Source organism: Danaus plexippus (genome assembly GCF_018135715.1).
Source record: "Danaus plexippus chromosome 13 unlocalized genomic scaffold, MEX_DaPlex mxdp_15, whole genome shotgun sequence".
Lineage (NCBI taxonomy): Eukaryota > Metazoa > Arthropoda > Insecta > Lepidoptera > Nymphalidae > Danaus > Danaus plexippus.
This window is the reverse complement of record NW_026869849.1, coordinates 4372971-4390105: the sequence shown is the minus strand read 5'-3', so window position 1 is coordinate 4390105 and position 17135 is coordinate 4372971. Positions and strand designations below refer to the sequence as shown.

Below are 17135 nucleotides of genomic sequence, written 5' to 3'. Positions count from 1 at the left end.
ATAAAACGAAAGCCGTGTATCGATGTTTTCTGTGGCAAACTCTTTATTCCTTGCCACCATATTTCAAAATAGCGCTTGCTTTTCGAATACATTTTGTAACTTCAACTCGCATTGATATAATAAAGAACAATTTAATCAGAGTTTTGTTTTTATACATAATATTTTATGCCTAATAGTTTAGAAATTATGTTTCAAACACACGAAATTAGCTTAAGGATCTGATAAAAGTTTATTGTGAGAAAAACACAGGTGGCCATTGTTCTCATATAATTTTTGTCGATCTTATCATGACTTATACGAAAATAAAAACCATTGACTCGTTTATTATTTATTTAAATAGTCTACTATTGACCTTATAGAAGAATATAATACAAAAAAATATGATTGATAAATTTATACGGTCTTCTTAGAGCGTGGTCTCCACTTTGTGGACCCACCAATCTCATTCCAGTAAATTGGTCGATAACGATTAATTGGTTCGTATCTAGATGCGGATATTTCGCTTGCTTTACATTTTTCTTGTTTTCGTCGGTTATTAATCTCTCTAAACAGCTTCACAGTATAAAAATAAATGAATTCCAGAACTGAAACGAAACTGAATCCCGTCACGAATCCACACGTAGAGCCGATGTTACCTTACGTTGGAACAAACATTCGAATTAATTAAGCCCTAATGGAAAATATCCAAAAAAACTTAGGTGAAAATAGAAAGATAGGGATGGTAACTGCCATTATATGGACTAAGTAAATAAGGCACACATGATAAGGAATCATACCAACTACATTATTATACATATTTAAGAATTATACGCTTTTTATAATAGAAAATATTTTTCAAATTCTATACAAATAAACACTCACTGATCAAGTCGAACCATTTCATTATAACATTCTGTCCGTAACAGTCTGCAACTTCCCTCGCGTACTTCACGTGAACAATGGAAGTTCCGGTGAAGTCCGCACCCCGTCTACACAACAAACAACACTCTTCAGTTGGTTAGTTTATCGAACAAGAGAAACTTCTCTAGGGAACGCTTTATACTAACGTTATAGTATGTTTTGGCTTATTCCACTCATCGAACTGAATTAATATTATCATAACTTCAAGTGTATTGAAAACTTAACAATCTTCTTACGAAATGATTTGAATATTGACAAGTGCGCTATATTTTGTTTCTGTTTTTGACTGTTGCCCGAACAACCAATAAACAAGTTTACGGCGTCAAAATGTAATACAACCCATCTCATTGTCGATTTCATATTCCGATATTGGCTATAGGATGGCTACTGCTAAGAAACCTGCATTGGTGACATCCGATTTCGAAGTATTTGGAAAAGTACAGGGTGTTTTTTTCCGCAAACACACCCAGAAAAAGGCTACTGAACTCGGTCTCAAAGGCTGGGTGATGAATACATCTCAGGGCACCGTTATCGGCCAGATGCAAGGATCCCAAATAGCAATTGACGGAATGAAAGTATGGCTCCAGAAAACCGGCAGCCCCAAATCGAAAATCGAGAAAGCGGATTTTAGGAATGAAGGCCCAATTAACAACTGTGCGTTCCGAAATTTCGAAATACGACGATGAACCTCTGTACGTTACTTAAATTATTTTATAAAACTTTTTAAATAAATCTAATTTTTACTATAAATTGAATTTTATTTTAATATTTGTTCACCTTAACAAATATTGTCAGAAGCAATTAATTTGCAAGACAATGAATAGAATATCATTAAAAGTCGTCTGAAATTAGAATTGACCCACAATATTGTTTTTTTTTTTTTAATTACAAGCAGAATAAAATTTTGCAAACTGCAAATAAGTAACTACAATTCCATGTTTATACTTACAACCAATCCAAGGTTTCATTGTCCGGAACAGCGTTCAGATGTTCAGGGTATATTTTAACATTGATGAAGTCGTAGTTGTATGCAGTCTTGGAACAGCTGGGGTAGCACATCGGACAGGGAATGCCTCCACCAACCATCTCCAACTCAAGCTCATGAGGTATTGGATCTACGTCTGGTCTCACTGTTCTCGATTGAACTACGATTTACAATATACATTATATGTATGTAAAAATATTTTTCTGTATTTAAATACCAAAACTTCATGATACGTAAATAACTAGAACGATATTATCTTCTGTAACCTTCCGCGTATCTCAATAATAATATAAGCAATTTTTCAATGGACTATTAGCTTAATAATTTCAAGGCACTGGATGAAAATAATAATAATATTAAGAATATGTGTTCAGTCATCAAAACGAAACAGATCGTCAAATACTAACATGATTTATTTTTTTATCCTGCCAGAATATATTATTATCTCACAATTCTTATAATACGAGAAATGAAGAGAAAAAATGTACTTTACTAGCATTAGCTTGGAACGCTTAATTCAGCTATCATTATCTGTTCCGTGTTATTAATATTTTATCACAATTAAAAATTTTCTAGATTTCCTATATTTAAAAATAATCCGAATTACTTTTGTTATTTATAATTTGCAATTCTTCTTTAATATTATATTGCTAAATAATATAAAGTCTACATTTGTAACGATTTTCATAATAGGAAGTTATAACAAATTATCTATATATTACCATTGTAAATTTTCAAACAAGGCACGTCCCTCATATCGCAAGTCCTCTTGTTGATCATCTTGGGCATATTGAACGGAGTACATTTACATTTAGATAGAAGGAACAACATGCGACACTTGAGCAAGCAATCGCTGTGGGTGTAAAACGGGAGGTAGGAAGATTCATCATAGAACAAACAACGTCGCAGCTTCACTGGTACATGCTGGATATCTCGAGATGCCTCTGTGAAACTGGCCGTCACCATCACCGTCATCTGTGATAACAAGATTGGATTGGTAAGCGCTGCTTCGAACATGCTATTCAGTTATATATAGAATATATACGTTTTCAAGAATCATATAACATATAAATATGTATAATAAAATGTATTCGTTCACTAGTAAATGAATTGAACCATGTAAATTTAAATTTAAATTATCACATAGTTTTATTAGTTTATAACTATTGAAAGTATATTTTACGCCCACTAGTGATGTAACTGTTAAGATTCAAAAGTTTAAGTACCTCATAGCTATTTTCATTAAACCACGCAATGCGATAACATCTTCAAACATTATGACAGTCGGCTTAAAAGTTAAAGCGTTAAAAACGATACAAAAAAAGAATTACTTTCGTTGTATAACATCCTATAGTAATGGATTAAAAACAAAAATTATTTTTTATAATGAAATCTATTAGTAACTAAAATTAACTTTGTAGCATGGTAATACGCAAATAACTATACATAAAAATATGTTATACAATAAATTGTACATAAAAATAAGGAAATAAATAAAACATACTTGGACATTTGGACTTATAATTTGCATAGCAAAACTTCCACTTGGCGCATCCGGAAAATCGTAAGCGTCTGAAAACTGTAACTAAATAAAAGAATATTTTTACTGTAGAATTTTTATAAATTTAAACCTTATGGTTTAAATAATGAGATCTAAGATTTTATTCTTATGGTTTAAACTATTACATCGGTCATATTTTCCGATATTTTTTCATATACTTAACAACCACAGCATTAAATTATGTTTATCTGTAACCTATAGTTATGTATAATTTTATTTAATACAATTAAAGACCGAAACTACCGGTAATAAGGTTAACGAAGTAAAACCAGTATTAAGCCTTTAGTAACTCATTACTTAATACGAATATCTTATTTAAGAATGTTTGCGACAGTCAACTGTCAAGTGTATTAGAATAAATATTACCTGAGCGCCTCGCAACGGCATATTGTAATAAAAATCATCACTTTCATTAAGTTTCATTAATACTTTCAATCCGTCGTCGAAATCGAAATTAGATTTATTTCCGTAATTATACATATTCAAACTCCTTGTTGTGCTGTCCGCACTAAAAATACAGATCATAAAATATATACAGGTCAACTTAATTACAACCTACATGGTAAACTTACCTTTCGAAAGTAACGTCAGATTGTCGCAAATAATTGAAGGTGCAACAATACCCGTTCATTGTCAAGCGGAAATCAAACAGTTTGCTGCAATTCACGGCTACTGCATTCCATTCACATCTCAACAATAAATCTTCACATTTTGGTGTCAACTGATAAATATTCACATTTTCAAATCGATTTGAAATAATAAATAATTAACAAGTAGCCTGGATTTATAACAAGATATCTAAGATAATCGCGTGTACACATTAAAAATGAAACAAATTTTCGGGTATAGCTGCGATATCTTATATAAATACAATATTCTTGACATTTCTATTTTTTTACAGCAACCGTATCAGACGACTAGATGAGAGTGTCTGTGACAATCACAGTAAAATAAAACAATAACATCGATTTGTTATAAGAAAAACATAGTTTAGAAATAACATGAAATAGAATTAAAAGTAGAGTTAAAAATACATAGAAAGGGCAGACAACACATCATTCTGACGAAACTTTTAATTCTCTATAATTTTATTGCTGTTTAGTGTTTTATAAGTTCTTTTATTACAACACAATCGTCATCATCATTACCATGTGTTGTAACTAAAACTTGTATTTTCCCTAATATACAATTACACTTAACACTTCAAACGTAATTTCAGTAAGTCTTGTATAGTTTACTTGGAAAATCCTTTGAAATATCCCACTTAATATGTTTGGACGTATGTATCCACTGTCCAGTAATACTCGCATAACTAACAAAAAAATCAAATAAATATATAAATCCTCCCAAAATTCTATTTCCTGCTAAGAGCAAAGCACTTTAAACACGCTCAAATACATACTCCAACGCTTTTTTTCTAATTGCCACAGTTGAATAAAAAGATGATTTTACATTATTAAGAACCTTAATGTACTAACAAAGTCATTATTGTAATCGTCTCATTCTCCGCGTACTCACATTTCGCATGAGTTCGTTCACATCATAATCACCGAGTGCGCGATGCAATTCCATAGGTTTGACCAGTTTGTCGTCCAGCGGCTGGTTATTGTATAACAAACCTAGTCCGATAAGCAGCGACAACATCTCCTTTTCTGAGTAATTTTTATTACGTGATTTTTGCAACCTCGAATTATATAGATCATATCAATCATTACGAAATCTTGCGACAAATAAGAGTCACACTTATTTATAAAAATAAAATATATATTTATAATGAGTTCTTTGTTTTTAAGGACTTACAATTTTTTTGAAAGGTCTGAAACAGCTCGCTTACTTATTCTATTGTTTGTACAAATGCCTACAGCTGGGAATATAATTTTACTGACGGAAACGCCCTCTGGCATCTGTGTGGTAACTAAGGGAGCGCTATAGTATCTTCTAAATGTCATCCAGACCAAAGACACTGAGCAGATCAAGGCACTAATCATTGTAATAATCCATAGAATTCTGTAATACAAAGAAATATCGATTCTTTGCTTACCGCAAAAGAAATTTCCTTAATAATAACTCTGATTTTTTCTTACAATTGCGTTATAATAGTTCGAGAAATGAAATTGTTTTTAGAAAACTTTATAAGGAACCAGACGAGATTTTATCTATTACATAATAATTATTTACATTTATTAAATGCATAAACTCTTTGATTCTACATCAATAGATACTTCTAGGCTGTGATATAACGTACTACAAGTTTAATATTATATAAGTGGACAATCCCAGGCTCCTACTGAGCAAGTAACCTAAACAAGTTCACGAGATAGTACTTTCACAAGCATACCGTTCAAAGCATGATGTGTTTACGTCGACCAGATGTTTGAGGCCGCATATAGATGACTCAGCACAATACTCTTTGCTTACAGCCTTTATACTTTTTCTTATAGTAGAAAATTTAGAAGGTCTCTTCACGGATCGCATACGTCGCCGGTAAGCAATAACATATGGAGTATGATAGTCTTCCATACTTGCTTGTCACGAGAACGAAACTTATATTAAATGTTAAATAAAACAAAGCCACAAGTACTTGAAAACAGTTGTTAAATATTCTATTATGTGATAAGATCGGAGCCATTCATGTCACGTTAAATATTGTGATTGATCGCTACTTTATAAATATTGATTTGTTAGACAAACAGAAGCTTTTTGTTTATAGATATTTTTTTAATTATAATAGTTATTGTTAGTCTTATTGTTTTATAGCAAAAAACCTATTTGTTTGGCAAATGACATATGAAAAATTAATGTAATGAGAATATAGAGGAAAATGTCGTTTTAAGATATAACAATTTTAATTTGTAAGTGAATGGACCTGTTTGTATATGTATATAAATATATATTTAAACAAAAGGTTGTCGTTTGTGTTACACCTGAATTAATTATGATATCATTTGTAAAAAAAATATAATCATGAAAATATTTCATTAAGCTTTTTGAACATTTTTCATAAATAATGACATAATATACTTTTTACATGTTTTGTTCAGGATCCTTTCACGCTTGAATTTCGATTTCTTTTAAACGAATTGGAAACTGAATTCGGTTATTTTTACTAAAGACTTCATTTCGAAATAAAACTAATCAGAAGAATATGATGTATAAAACAGAGAAGAGTTAAAAAAAACTTAACAAATCGTGTCACACTTGTTGAGAAACGAACACAAAGATTTCACTTTTCTGTCTCATTAAAGACTTTACATATGCACTTACTTCATTTAATAGCCATTGTGAATAATAATTACACTACGAGTTTAAAACACCACTGTGTCATAAGTGAACAAGATAAGAACACGATTTAGAATTAACAGAAGAATTAGATATAAAAGAGAACAAACTTTGAGTTTCTCTTTTCTGCTATCACTAGAAGAAATCTTTTAGACCTATAAGTATAATAATAATAATAATATATACCTATATATTTGACTTTTAAAAATTCCTTATTTTAAAAGATCATATGAGTATTTTACAGTAAGACAAATTTTTAAGAAGAACCTTTACGGAATAGTCGGAATGTAAAGAGGCCTTTGCATACCCTAGAGATTTAATAGTACATATTATCGCAACTAAAGCTAAAAAAAAACGTATAATTGTTGAAATAGTTTTTTCCTTTTTTCTGTTGATTCGACATATAAGTAAGTTCACGTTTAACTAAATTAAATTTTTAACTATTTACGTTTAACCACATAAAAAATTAAATATGTTCATATTATGAACAATAACAAAAGTCAAGAGATTGCCATACTAAAAGAAATGTGTTTTTAATTCTCATAATTCTAATAAAAGTACAATAGTTATGCAAATAGATACCCTGCCTTATAGTTGGATGAAATGATTTATCAAACTTCCACATGTACACAGATACACATTAAAAATGAAATCCCAAAAAAAAGCTAAATAGACATTTTTACTAGACGGCGACGCCAAGAAAACTCGGCAATAGATCATTTTTATTTAAACTATTGCTTCATTCGCGCTGGAATCGTGGATATTCTGCCAATGTCAACATTTTTATTTGTTGGTGCAATTAATCATATTATCAGATAATACACAACATTTTCCATCTCTAGTACTAGTGTAATTTGAATCTTTGAAAGCCAGGTGTCATCTTACAGTGAATTAAGTGCATTGACTTTTATATGAGATTATATCGTTCGCATCCTTTCCCCAAGATTACATGATCGCGTTGAAACACATGATATGGAAAGGAGGAAATTTAATTATGAAGTATATATATATATACTATACACGTATATGTTTTTAGATATAGTACTATAGTATGTAGTACATACATTCATAGAAGTAGATGAAAAGGAAAACGTGTAAGCGATGCTCTTTAGTGGAAAGTTTTTGAGGTCATCAATCTTTAGCGTCAATTGCATCAGTACCAAACATAAAAAGTTATTCGATAAATAAAAATTTAAGTTTTTAAATTTTTCCACAAGAAATGAGTAGATACAACTGTTAAGCAAAAAATTATTTTAAATAATTAGGAAAATAACTACAAAATAAACATCTCGTTATTATATACTTATATTATAAATCACCATAAAAATCTTTTACTTAATTTTCTCATCAATCTTTTCGGCGCTTCGTAATGGAGGGGCCGATGACGTCACACGTTGAGATATTAAAATCTCCTATTCAAATAAAGACCTCACCTAAACTTGTACACAAAAATATAGTTTCTGTTTTTTTTTAAACTGGTATCCAAATCACCGAAATCTGTATACTATAACTGTTTTAATTATGTGAAACAATGTTGTAACATTACGTAGTCGAATACTAGGTTATTGGACTAATGGATATCATGTGACTATAAAATGTTCTCGATAAACATTGTGTTATAAAAATCCAAAAGTCCAGTGTGCCGCAATACAACGGTCTAGCTGACGGTGGATATACAAAGGAATTAGACATTTTTATTTTAAATATTATAAAACAGTCTGAGAATTTGTAATTTATTGCGTAACCTGATGACAGTATGCTTGTTAACACTTGTTTGTTTTATGAATTGGGGCCAAATTTAAAAACATAATAACATTCGTTAAGTATTATGGATAGAGTATTTAATTAAAATATATAAGTATAAGAAAAATTTACTATTGTCATAAAGTTGAAAGTTTACTTTGATATTGTAATTAATTTCATCTTCAAGTAACTGTTTAGTTAAATTAAATCAATCTCATATTAACTCGCATTACGTTAAGTTTAATTTAAAAAATTCTAAGATTTTTGCCAAAAAAAACGAGTATGAAACAAACAAAGGTCATAAATATAAAATCAACTACTTATAAAAAGTCGTAAAAATAAACTAAAAAAAATGTTCCTTTATATTTACCAAGATGATATGATTTTGATACAATTCGCGTACGATAGCGAATGTTGCTAGTTTTTAATTGTTTAGGTCAAGGTCATGTTGGTAACGTCCGATGGAAGGTTTGCGGATTACAGCATTCCTTGGTGGTGGGTGTACGTTCTCTTCAATTGGCCAGCTTCACATTTACTCAACGCGCTTCGATCGGATTGTTAAAGTTTGTTATAATTTTTTTTTGTCTCTCTGTATTGTGTTGTGTTTGTGTTTGTCTGTTTTGTGCCGCCTGGATTTTTATTTTAAGCTGAGTGCGTACAGAATATATATTTTTTTTTATCATTGTTCGTTATTTCTAAAATTTCTGGATGTACATTACAGAATGATAGATATTTTTGTAAAGATATAACAATCACGATTGGCTTAAAAAACTATAATTTATATTTTTTACTTCATACTGTACATTATTATATTATATTCTAGAAATTTTCTAGAGCAATATATTATAACATTGTGTCTGAATAAAAAAAAAAAGTTGAGTAATATTTAATGAAATCTGTGTTTCGAAACACATTTTATTTTTAATCACCCTAATGTATCTTTATAAATATTTCGTTAGGGGTTGTAAATGAATTGATAAAAAAAAAGAATACATTCCATTACCCTTTTCAAGTATTCTTACGTGAACTTATACTTCTTCTTGGATGCTAGGGCCAAATCCAAAAATATGATGCTTATGTGCAGAAAACCTAAAAGATAATAAATATATTTTATAAAGTGCAGAATATAAATTTTAAGATGTTTGTATTTACAACATACTGACGACTTTGCTACAATGGTTGTTTCAACTAACTACTTATTACAATATTTGTATACTTGAAATGTCCATATAGTTAATGTAGTATTTTTAATGTCAATAAATTAAATATACACACAAAAAATAACATATATACATTATTTATAAAACGCTAAGTGCTGAATCCAGAAAAATTGTCATTTACCTTTTTATAAACGAGTACCAGAAAGATCATTATTAAAGGATATAATATAAAATGTTTTCATGAAATAAATATAAAATATCATTAGCAAATATTTTTAAAATTTTAGCATAACATGAATATTCTAGAAATTCTCCTAATCAGTGTTATTTGAAAGTGAAGACCATCAAAGCCTTGAATTACTGTTCGATCTTCATACTATTTAAAAGGTTGCTTGTCTAAATATTTGTTAAGATCAATATAAGAATTAAGAAATACGAACATCAATTCAACACGATAATTAAATCAGAAATATAAATATTTCTGTCTTATAATTATAAAAATTTCTAAACTACATAGAATTGATAAGTAATAAAATAAATTTTCTATGGAAATTTTTGATTTTTTACAAGTTATACTACATATTAAAAGTTTTTCGTTTCTCGTTTCTCATTCAATAAACTACTTTAATATTATTTTTTAATGATTTATATAAATGAACAAAATTTAAACGCTTCATTTATAGTGTGACGGTGCAATATAGTGGTATGTTTTTGTGAGCCTTTTTTTATTCATTAAGTTGTCTCAGCATTCACATTGAGAATGTTATTGCTTTTATCGTCATTGTAATGTTGTAACACATAATTTGCTACAGCATACTTTATGAATTGGTTTCACTTATATCTACTTCCTTATTCTCAATACTAACATTTTAATATTTGTCAATTTTAAAAAGATTATGAAATTTTTAAATATGATTTGTAATGTTCCGCAGATAATGAATTCAAGAGCATCATTAGCGCTGGTTGTTTTAAGCGCGGTCGTAGTAACGAGCTTACCACCACCTCACCCAGCGGTAGTGGATGTACGACATGCTGAAGAACAGTTGCCACCGCACTTGAGGAGTCCAGCTCTGAGCAATCCTCATTTTCTGGAGACTCTACAACTAACTAGCCTTCTTCATAAAGGAGAAAAACCGGTAACTATCATCAATCACTCTCTTTTTGAAGTTATGATAAAGATTTAATTTCAATTGTTTCAAACATTATAACTGACATATAGTAAAGTGGTAATAGGAAACAGAATATTTTGTACCTCTTATCAAATTATTACTAACCCTTGATAATTAATAATAACTCATCTGCCTTCATCTCAAATTTCCTTTTGACATTACGTACGGAGCGATTCCAGTTTTTGCTTTGTTAACCTACGTTGGTACTGTCAAGTGCGTATTTATCATATAAAGCGTAACAAAACATTATATTACAGGTATTCGAACGCCAGTCGGACACAATACCACGAAAAGAGATTTACAATATACTAACTCACGCAGGCTTCATTGGTCGCAAACGATACATAAATCATTTACCCTCCAAACATTATTCTGAAGTCCAAACATACCATAACGATATACCTTTCGGTCTCAATTCCGATATACTGCAATATTTATAAGACAACCAATAATGTGTATATATATATTTTTTAATTACAATTACACAGAACTTATTCAATGGAGGTTATATATGTAGTCGTAAAGTGTATAGCGATTGTAAAGAAACTTGGGTTATTTGTTTGCGTAATAGTTAAGTGTTGATGAAAGATAATGTTTTTGTGCAATGTAAATAAATAAGTTTCTTCTTTTCGTGTGTTGTTTTTTTTCGACCTATTTTTAAATATAATTAATATATAGAATAATTTTATAATTTCATATATGTACGTAAATTTTATTATTTTTTGCAGAGACTGTTATAGACTTATAGAATTTTTAAAATTTTTATTAAGAAAGAGTAAGTTAGCATAAGTTATGATTTCTATAAATTTGTAAGTTTATTTATATTCTTGAAGTCCTAACTACTAGGCCGATAACGATGAATTAACTCATTATTAGTGCTGGCGAAAAATAGCTACTTCTTATCCAAGAGAATTTTTTTCTTACACGTATTAAAATATTTAGAAGAAGTTAAAAAAATTCAATAAAACACGTAATAATTAAAACGAGAACAGTCTAACTGAATTCTTCGACGTTTTCATTATAAATTCTTTCAGCTCTACCGCGTGATTTAATAACATAAAACTAAATAAATAAATTAAAAAAAAAAAACAAAACTGCTACACGAACAATTAAGTTGATTGTTATGACCTTCAACATGAAATATTCAACTTCATGTGAACGTTGTTACCCAATGCACAATCGTGCCATTAATTATTAAAAACCCTTGCTCTAAATATTTTAATAACGCTACAATCACAACTGTTACAACTATCAGGAATCATTTCGATTTAAAATTTCTAAAATGTCCTACAAAACACATGTAAAGGAGTATTGTAGGAATTGTAGTTTTGGAGGTGTCCATTTTGTAACTGATGATGAGAGACATTGGACTGAAAGGTAAAATTATGCTTGAAACTATCGATTATATACAAAGTTTTAAGTTAGAATAAGTAGGTATAATGATTCAGAGAAAATGCTAATATGGCTATTATATCACGTCACTAGATGGCTATGGGCAGTTCTCGTTTTTCTCTGTTGGTATGGATCAGCACTTCTCATAATGGCGTCGTGGGAAGCTTTTGTTGTTTCCCCAATTAGCTTTGGTGTAGAAACTACTTACAAAGATTGGGATACCAAACTACCAACTGTGGCAATCTGCGAAATTAACAATGATGATCAAATTTACAACGTCTCAGAAACGTACGTAAAAACCAATTACTTGAAATATTTTAATACATATATATATATATGCTACATAATATCCCCTTAAAAAGAAGTATCACTCATAATAACAGAAAAAATATTTTGCAAGGATATTTCAATCTTTTGCTTTCTTCGTAACGTAAGAGGGAAAAGAACCTTGAATTAAAAAATAAAATCAAATATTACAATACTATCAAATATTCTAAAATATTTAGAAGAATTATTTATTTTTATCTTTAGAATCTGGTCAGCGAACCACCTTTGGGACCTGGAAGACGTTCTAAAAGACATCGCATATTTCCGAGGAATCGCCTACCGTCTTGTTGAAGTTTGCTATTTACCAAAAAAAATTGATCCATTGTGTCCTCTTGCCAATTACAGCTATTACGCATCACTGGTTAGAAGTTCGTGCCAGCAACTTGTAAAAAATTGCTCTTACAATGACATACAATTCGATTGCTGCGAATATTTCCAACCAATAGCTACAGACGTTGGTACCTGTTATATCATAAATTCGATCCAAACAAAGTATGTAAATACAATATTATATATTCAATTTGCATTATATTAGTAAAATTAATGTAATGTGTAAAATGTTACGGCATTTTAGAAATCCCAAACCGTATCCAATGGCGTGCAACTTAAAACAAAAGGAGGGAATACTTCGATTCACCATTTTATTAACATCCATGGTAATGCAATTTCTTTCATAATATGTTCATTATTATCTTGATAAAGACAGTAAATTTTTTCCAGGTGTATACACTCGGTGAAGACGAGGTACCAACAGTAACAACTCTTTATTCGTCAACATTTAAGGTTGCATTTGGGAAGTTTTACCGGTATAAAGAAAAATACGTATATGATAGTTTTTCAGATTCTTATGTTTCCTTGTTTTTTATGTAAAGATCGAAACTGACATGAAATCATTTTGTTTGTACTATTTTAAAGTATGTTTAAACTAAGAGACGGTTTAATTTGTATTGTTCTTGGATTATCGTATCTTTGCAAAACAAAACAACTGTTTTTAATCCAAAAGGGCTTCTTGTTTCAATTGTTTAGGACCAAAAGAAAAACAATTGAAATCTGTTCAGCATTAAGAAAGACATAATAACTTCACGCTTAATATATTTTATGAGAATAGATTTTAAAAACGTTTATTTTTTTTAACAGATATAGACAAAATGTATGTCGGAAACTATTAAAAATGATTTCTATAAAGTTATGAATCATTGAATTCAATATCTTAGTAATTTTATTGATTTCAGTCGTCAAGTAACTATGAGGTATATTGAAAATGATCCGCAGTTAGTTGAAACGACTCCGAAGCAACGAGCGTGCAGATTTCATGACGAGAACGAGGGTGGCCTGTACCCGTTCTACTCATACAGCGCTTGCAGTGTCAAATGTAGAAGAGATGCTCAAATGGATCTATGCCAATGCAATGACCATTTTATGCTTGGAACTAGTATGCTAAGATTATAATAACTTTCAGTTACAATTCATAAAACTTTTAATAATACAAAACATTGTTCTAGTAAAATTTAGAGTTTCCTATAAAGAACAAAACCTAACAGTTTATAGACTTCTTTCCTAAGTTTTAGTATTAAATTATAATACCTCCCAACCAATAATTAAATTTATTATGCTTAAATTTGAGATTGACATAGATGTTTATTTTAACAAAACAAACCTAATTTCATAGCTTTGATCTGAAACCGAACAATTTAAAAAACCAAAAATATTGTTTTGCTATTTGATTTTATAATTCCAGAGGTTTCTAATTTCAGAAGAATCAGAGATATGCAACATAACAGGTATGTGGTGCCTTCACTCGCATTCCAGTCAGCTGACGACTTTCAAACCCCTCTGGGCTCAGAAATCAGGACTCATCTGTGAGTGCTTGCCTTCATGTGACGAAACTGAGATAACTGTCATCAAAGATGTGTTCACGCCGTACGGTTTTTATATTATTTTTAATTACTTTTTTTAAAAACAGTTCAGCTTATAGATATTTTTTTTCTAATTATAGCCCATGAAGAGACCAAGATTTAAGTATACATTAAATACTACAACAATTTCTTAATTTTTTTTACTCTTTCCATATTATATAACATATTGAAAAAGAAGGTAAAATCATGTTAAAAATATATAGTACTGTAGTTCGAAAGCCTATAAAACTACATAGGTGGTTACTGTAAACTTATAAAGATATTTAACTGTGAAAAATATTTTAAGGGAAAAACAATGATTCTTCTTCATCACAGCAAAGGTCACTTCTAAGAAAAATAATGTTTGTTAACAATTTTAATATTGGGTGTGTTTTTTTAAATATTTTAGATTCAAACGTAAAACTAAGAACAGTGTCGTTGAACTGTCGCTTGCTTACTTACCGACGGAGAGGTTTAAACGTAACGTCGTCAGAAGTCGTTTAGACTTAGTTGGTGAGTATTAAAAAAAAAGGGGAAAAAAATACTTTGTACTCAACAAAATTGTATGTCTATCTCTTTTTTTGTTATTTAACTAAAAACATAATACTTTGAAATGATAAATAGGCAAAAAATAAAAAAATATGAACATCAATTACTTTTACATATGCAACGACATAAAATAAAAACATATTTCCATTTGGAACACGTAAACTTTCATGCCTACGCCATTATATAAACTAAATAAACAAGTAAGCAGTGATAAAAGTAATTTCGAGTATTTGTAAACATTTTATTTAATTTTAATTTCCAGTATCTCTGGGCAGCGCTGCGGGTTTGTTTGTCGGGGCCAGTTTACTCAGCTTTGTTGAACTTATATTCTTTTTCACGGTACGCCTTATAAGCAACCTCTGTATAGCGAGACGTAAAACTGTTTCAATTAAATAAACAAATACATAAATGTTTAAACAAACTTATCGAATGCATTTCCCTTATAATCTCACATACAATTTTTCAATTTCTAACAAGCTCATGTTTTAAACAAGTTTGTCGTAGTCACGCAATGCAATTTTATAGGTAATAATTGAAAGGCTTTTTTTATTTTTATACTATAAGTATGGATGTTTCTTATGCAACAAACAACACCATCGATATAAGGCAATAATCACTTCTGTTAATACGGTCTTCAATAAAATGAAAAATAAATAAATATGTAAAATGAAGTCCAATATTATTTCTAAGAACAACAAAATAAAGTTTAAATGCTTATTGAACTTAAATATTGCACTTAGTTAATAATATGAATAAATGATAGATTTTAATTATTATTACTTTTTTATAATAAAATTTCAAAAATATAAATATATTGTAAGCTATTTGCTTTTTTATTTTTGTATTATTGTATCAATTGTCGCATTATAATATTGAATAAAATTTTATAAAACTGTATACTACTATAATCTTTTTTCATTTGGTATTCTTTCTCACGCATGCATCTTCTCTTTTATGTTCCATTAGCTGTTTGGAAAACTATTCAAAACTTACGTAATCTTTACCTTTAGACTTATATAAAAATAATTAAAAATTAACTTATATAAATAGTGAAAAAATATATTTAATAATTTTCGAATTATTTCCAATTTTGTGAAATAATTCTGGATGATAAAATAAAAATCAGGCTCGGAATCAAATATTTTATGGTCCATATTGATAAAATGATTAACGGTAAGTACTAAAACACGAAAATACACTATTATCTATAAAAAAAACCGTATTTATTCTTACAAAGATACTATTAGGATAAAATTTCTGAGATTACCAGTATATAAGAGCGTAATAATCCTTGTGAAATATAAAACACCACAAAAATTTTACTATTCTAATTTAAAAAATGGAAGAGCATAAATAAATTTTAAGTTAAAATTATCGCCTACTTCTAGATGTCACTAATGAGTTATATTTCCATCTTAAAAAATAACAAATGAAATTAATAAGAACCAGATCAATACTTCAACAGATATAACCAAGCACTTAAAGCAGGCCTTGTTGTAGGAAACTCAGGAAATGTAGCATCACAAATTAAATACGATTTATTTTATAAGATACACAGAGTTCGCAGTTCAGACATTGCAACGATAAACATAACACGTACATTATATATAAAAATAAACAATTGATAGATATGATGAGATGTTTTTTTTTTAATTCAAGTCAAAGATCACAAATATAGAGCCGAATCAAAATTTCTATACAGAAAAAACCATGATTTTTTTAACTATTTCTATAAGTCTATTCCAAAAATTTATGATTTAGGTATCTCTAATAGCTAATTATTTTAAGAGATAATAAATGTAATTCTTATAATAATTAACCTAGAGATTCTCTTGTGTATTGCTACGATATAGTGCCAGTCATTTTACTACAGTCCTTTGCAGATATATCGGATAAGTCCGGACTTCTAAGGCGATATTCTTTCATAAATTCTTCAACATCGATACCTCGTTCGACATCTGTACTGCAATCAAGTCCTTCTCATCATCCACCATCGGCTGCAGGGGCTGTGTAGTTGGAATCTTCTGTACCTCATGCAGTGCCACTGAGGAACCTGCCTCATGCGTCGTAAGGCTTCCAGCTAGAAGATGAATTAAATTTATCAGATACTTCAATGTTAATTACCTATTTAAGGTTCAAGGAACAAGAAGTAGGCTCTCATTTCGACTCTTTATT

At 29.5% G+C, this 17135-nt stretch overlaps 4 protein-coding genes across 4 annotated transcripts; 3 read left to right on the top strand and 1 right to left on the bottom strand.

Moving 5' to 3' along the window:
• Nucleotides 1-322: 322 nt before the first annotated feature.
• LOC116770080 (sodium channel protein Nach-like) lies at nt 323-5965 on the bottom strand. Its single transcript, XM_061527790.1, has 10 exons — nt 5785-5965; nt 5247-5453; nt 4965-5130; nt 4019-4167; nt 3813-3954; nt 3390-3470; nt 2608-2860; nt 1850-2045; nt 862-968; nt 323-635 (listed from the first exon to the last, which is right to left on the bottom strand). The coding sequence occupies exons 1-10, from the start codon at nt 5919-5921 to the stop codon at nt 394-396; spliced, it is 1680 nt and encodes a 559-aa protein (XP_061383774.1). The 5' UTR covers nt 5922-5965; the 3' UTR covers nt 323-393.
• Nucleotides 1183-1644, top strand: LOC116770275 (acylphosphatase-1-like). Its single transcript, XM_032661685.2, has one exon. It carries the CDS (start codon nt 1281-1283, stop codon nt 1584-1586), a length of 306 nt encoding a protein of 101 aa, XP_032517576.1. The 5' UTR covers nt 1183-1280; the 3' UTR covers nt 1587-1644.
• A 2989-nt stretch (nt 5966-8954) lies between the features above and the next one.
• Nucleotides 8955-11427, top strand: LOC116770240 (uncharacterized). The gene is made up of 3 exons (XM_032661633.2): nt 8955-9031; nt 10561-10764; nt 11055-11427. The coding sequence occupies exons 2-3, from the start codon at nt 10564-10566 to the stop codon at nt 11235-11237; spliced, it is 384 nt and encodes a 127-aa protein (XP_032517524.1). The 5' UTR covers nt 8955-9031; nt 10561-10563; the 3' UTR covers nt 11238-11427.
• Nucleotides 11428-11910: 483 nt separating this feature from the next.
• LOC133320210 (sodium channel protein Nach-like) lies at nt 11911-15434 on the top strand. Its single transcript, XM_061527830.1, has 9 exons — nt 11911-12174; nt 12283-12477; nt 12721-13008; nt 13091-13172; nt 13237-13322; nt 13749-13948; nt 14271-14436; nt 14821-14924; nt 15223-15434. The coding sequence occupies exons 1-9, from the start codon at nt 12080-12082 to the stop codon at nt 15354-15356; spliced, it is 1350 nt and encodes a 449-aa protein (XP_061383814.1). The 5' UTR covers nt 11911-12079; the 3' UTR covers nt 15357-15434.
• The last annotated feature ends 1701 nt before the right edge of the window (nt 15435-17135 follow it).

Coding starts and splice junctions, on each gene's coding strand:
- LOC116770080 (XM_061527790.1), bottom strand. CDS start 5,921: ATGCGATCCGTGAAGAGACCTTCTAAATTTTCTACTATAAGAAAAAGT. Junction 3,471..3,812: donor TGCCGTTGCGAGGCGCTCAG/GTAATATTTATT, acceptor TCTTTTATTTAG/TTACAGTTTTCAGACGCTTA. Junction 636..861: donor GAAATGGTTCGACTTGATCA/GTGAGTGTTTAT, acceptor TTCCAACGTAAG/GTAACATCGGCTCTACGTGT.
- LOC116770275 (XM_032661685.2), top strand. CDS start 1,281: ATGGCTACTGCTAAGAAACCTGCATTGGTGACATCCGATTTCGAAGTA.
- LOC133320210 (XM_061527830.1), top strand. CDS start 12,080: ATGTCCTACAAAACACATGTAAAGGAGTATTGTAGGAATTGTAGTTTT. Junction 12,175..12,282: donor GAGAGACATTGGACTGAAAG/GTAAAATTATGC, acceptor TCACGTCACTAG/ATGGCTATGGGCAGTTCTCG. Junction 14,925..15,222: donor AAGTCGTTTAGACTTAGTTG/GTGAGTATTAAA, acceptor TTTAATTTCCAG/TATCTCTGGGCAGCGCTGCG.
- LOC116770240 (XM_032661633.2), top strand. CDS start 10,564: ATGAATTCAAGAGCATCATTAGCGCTGGTTGTTTTAAGCGCGGTCGTA. Junction 10,765..11,054: donor TTCATAAAGGAGAAAAACCG/GTAACTATCATC, acceptor ATTATATTACAG/GTATTCGAACGCCAGTCGGA.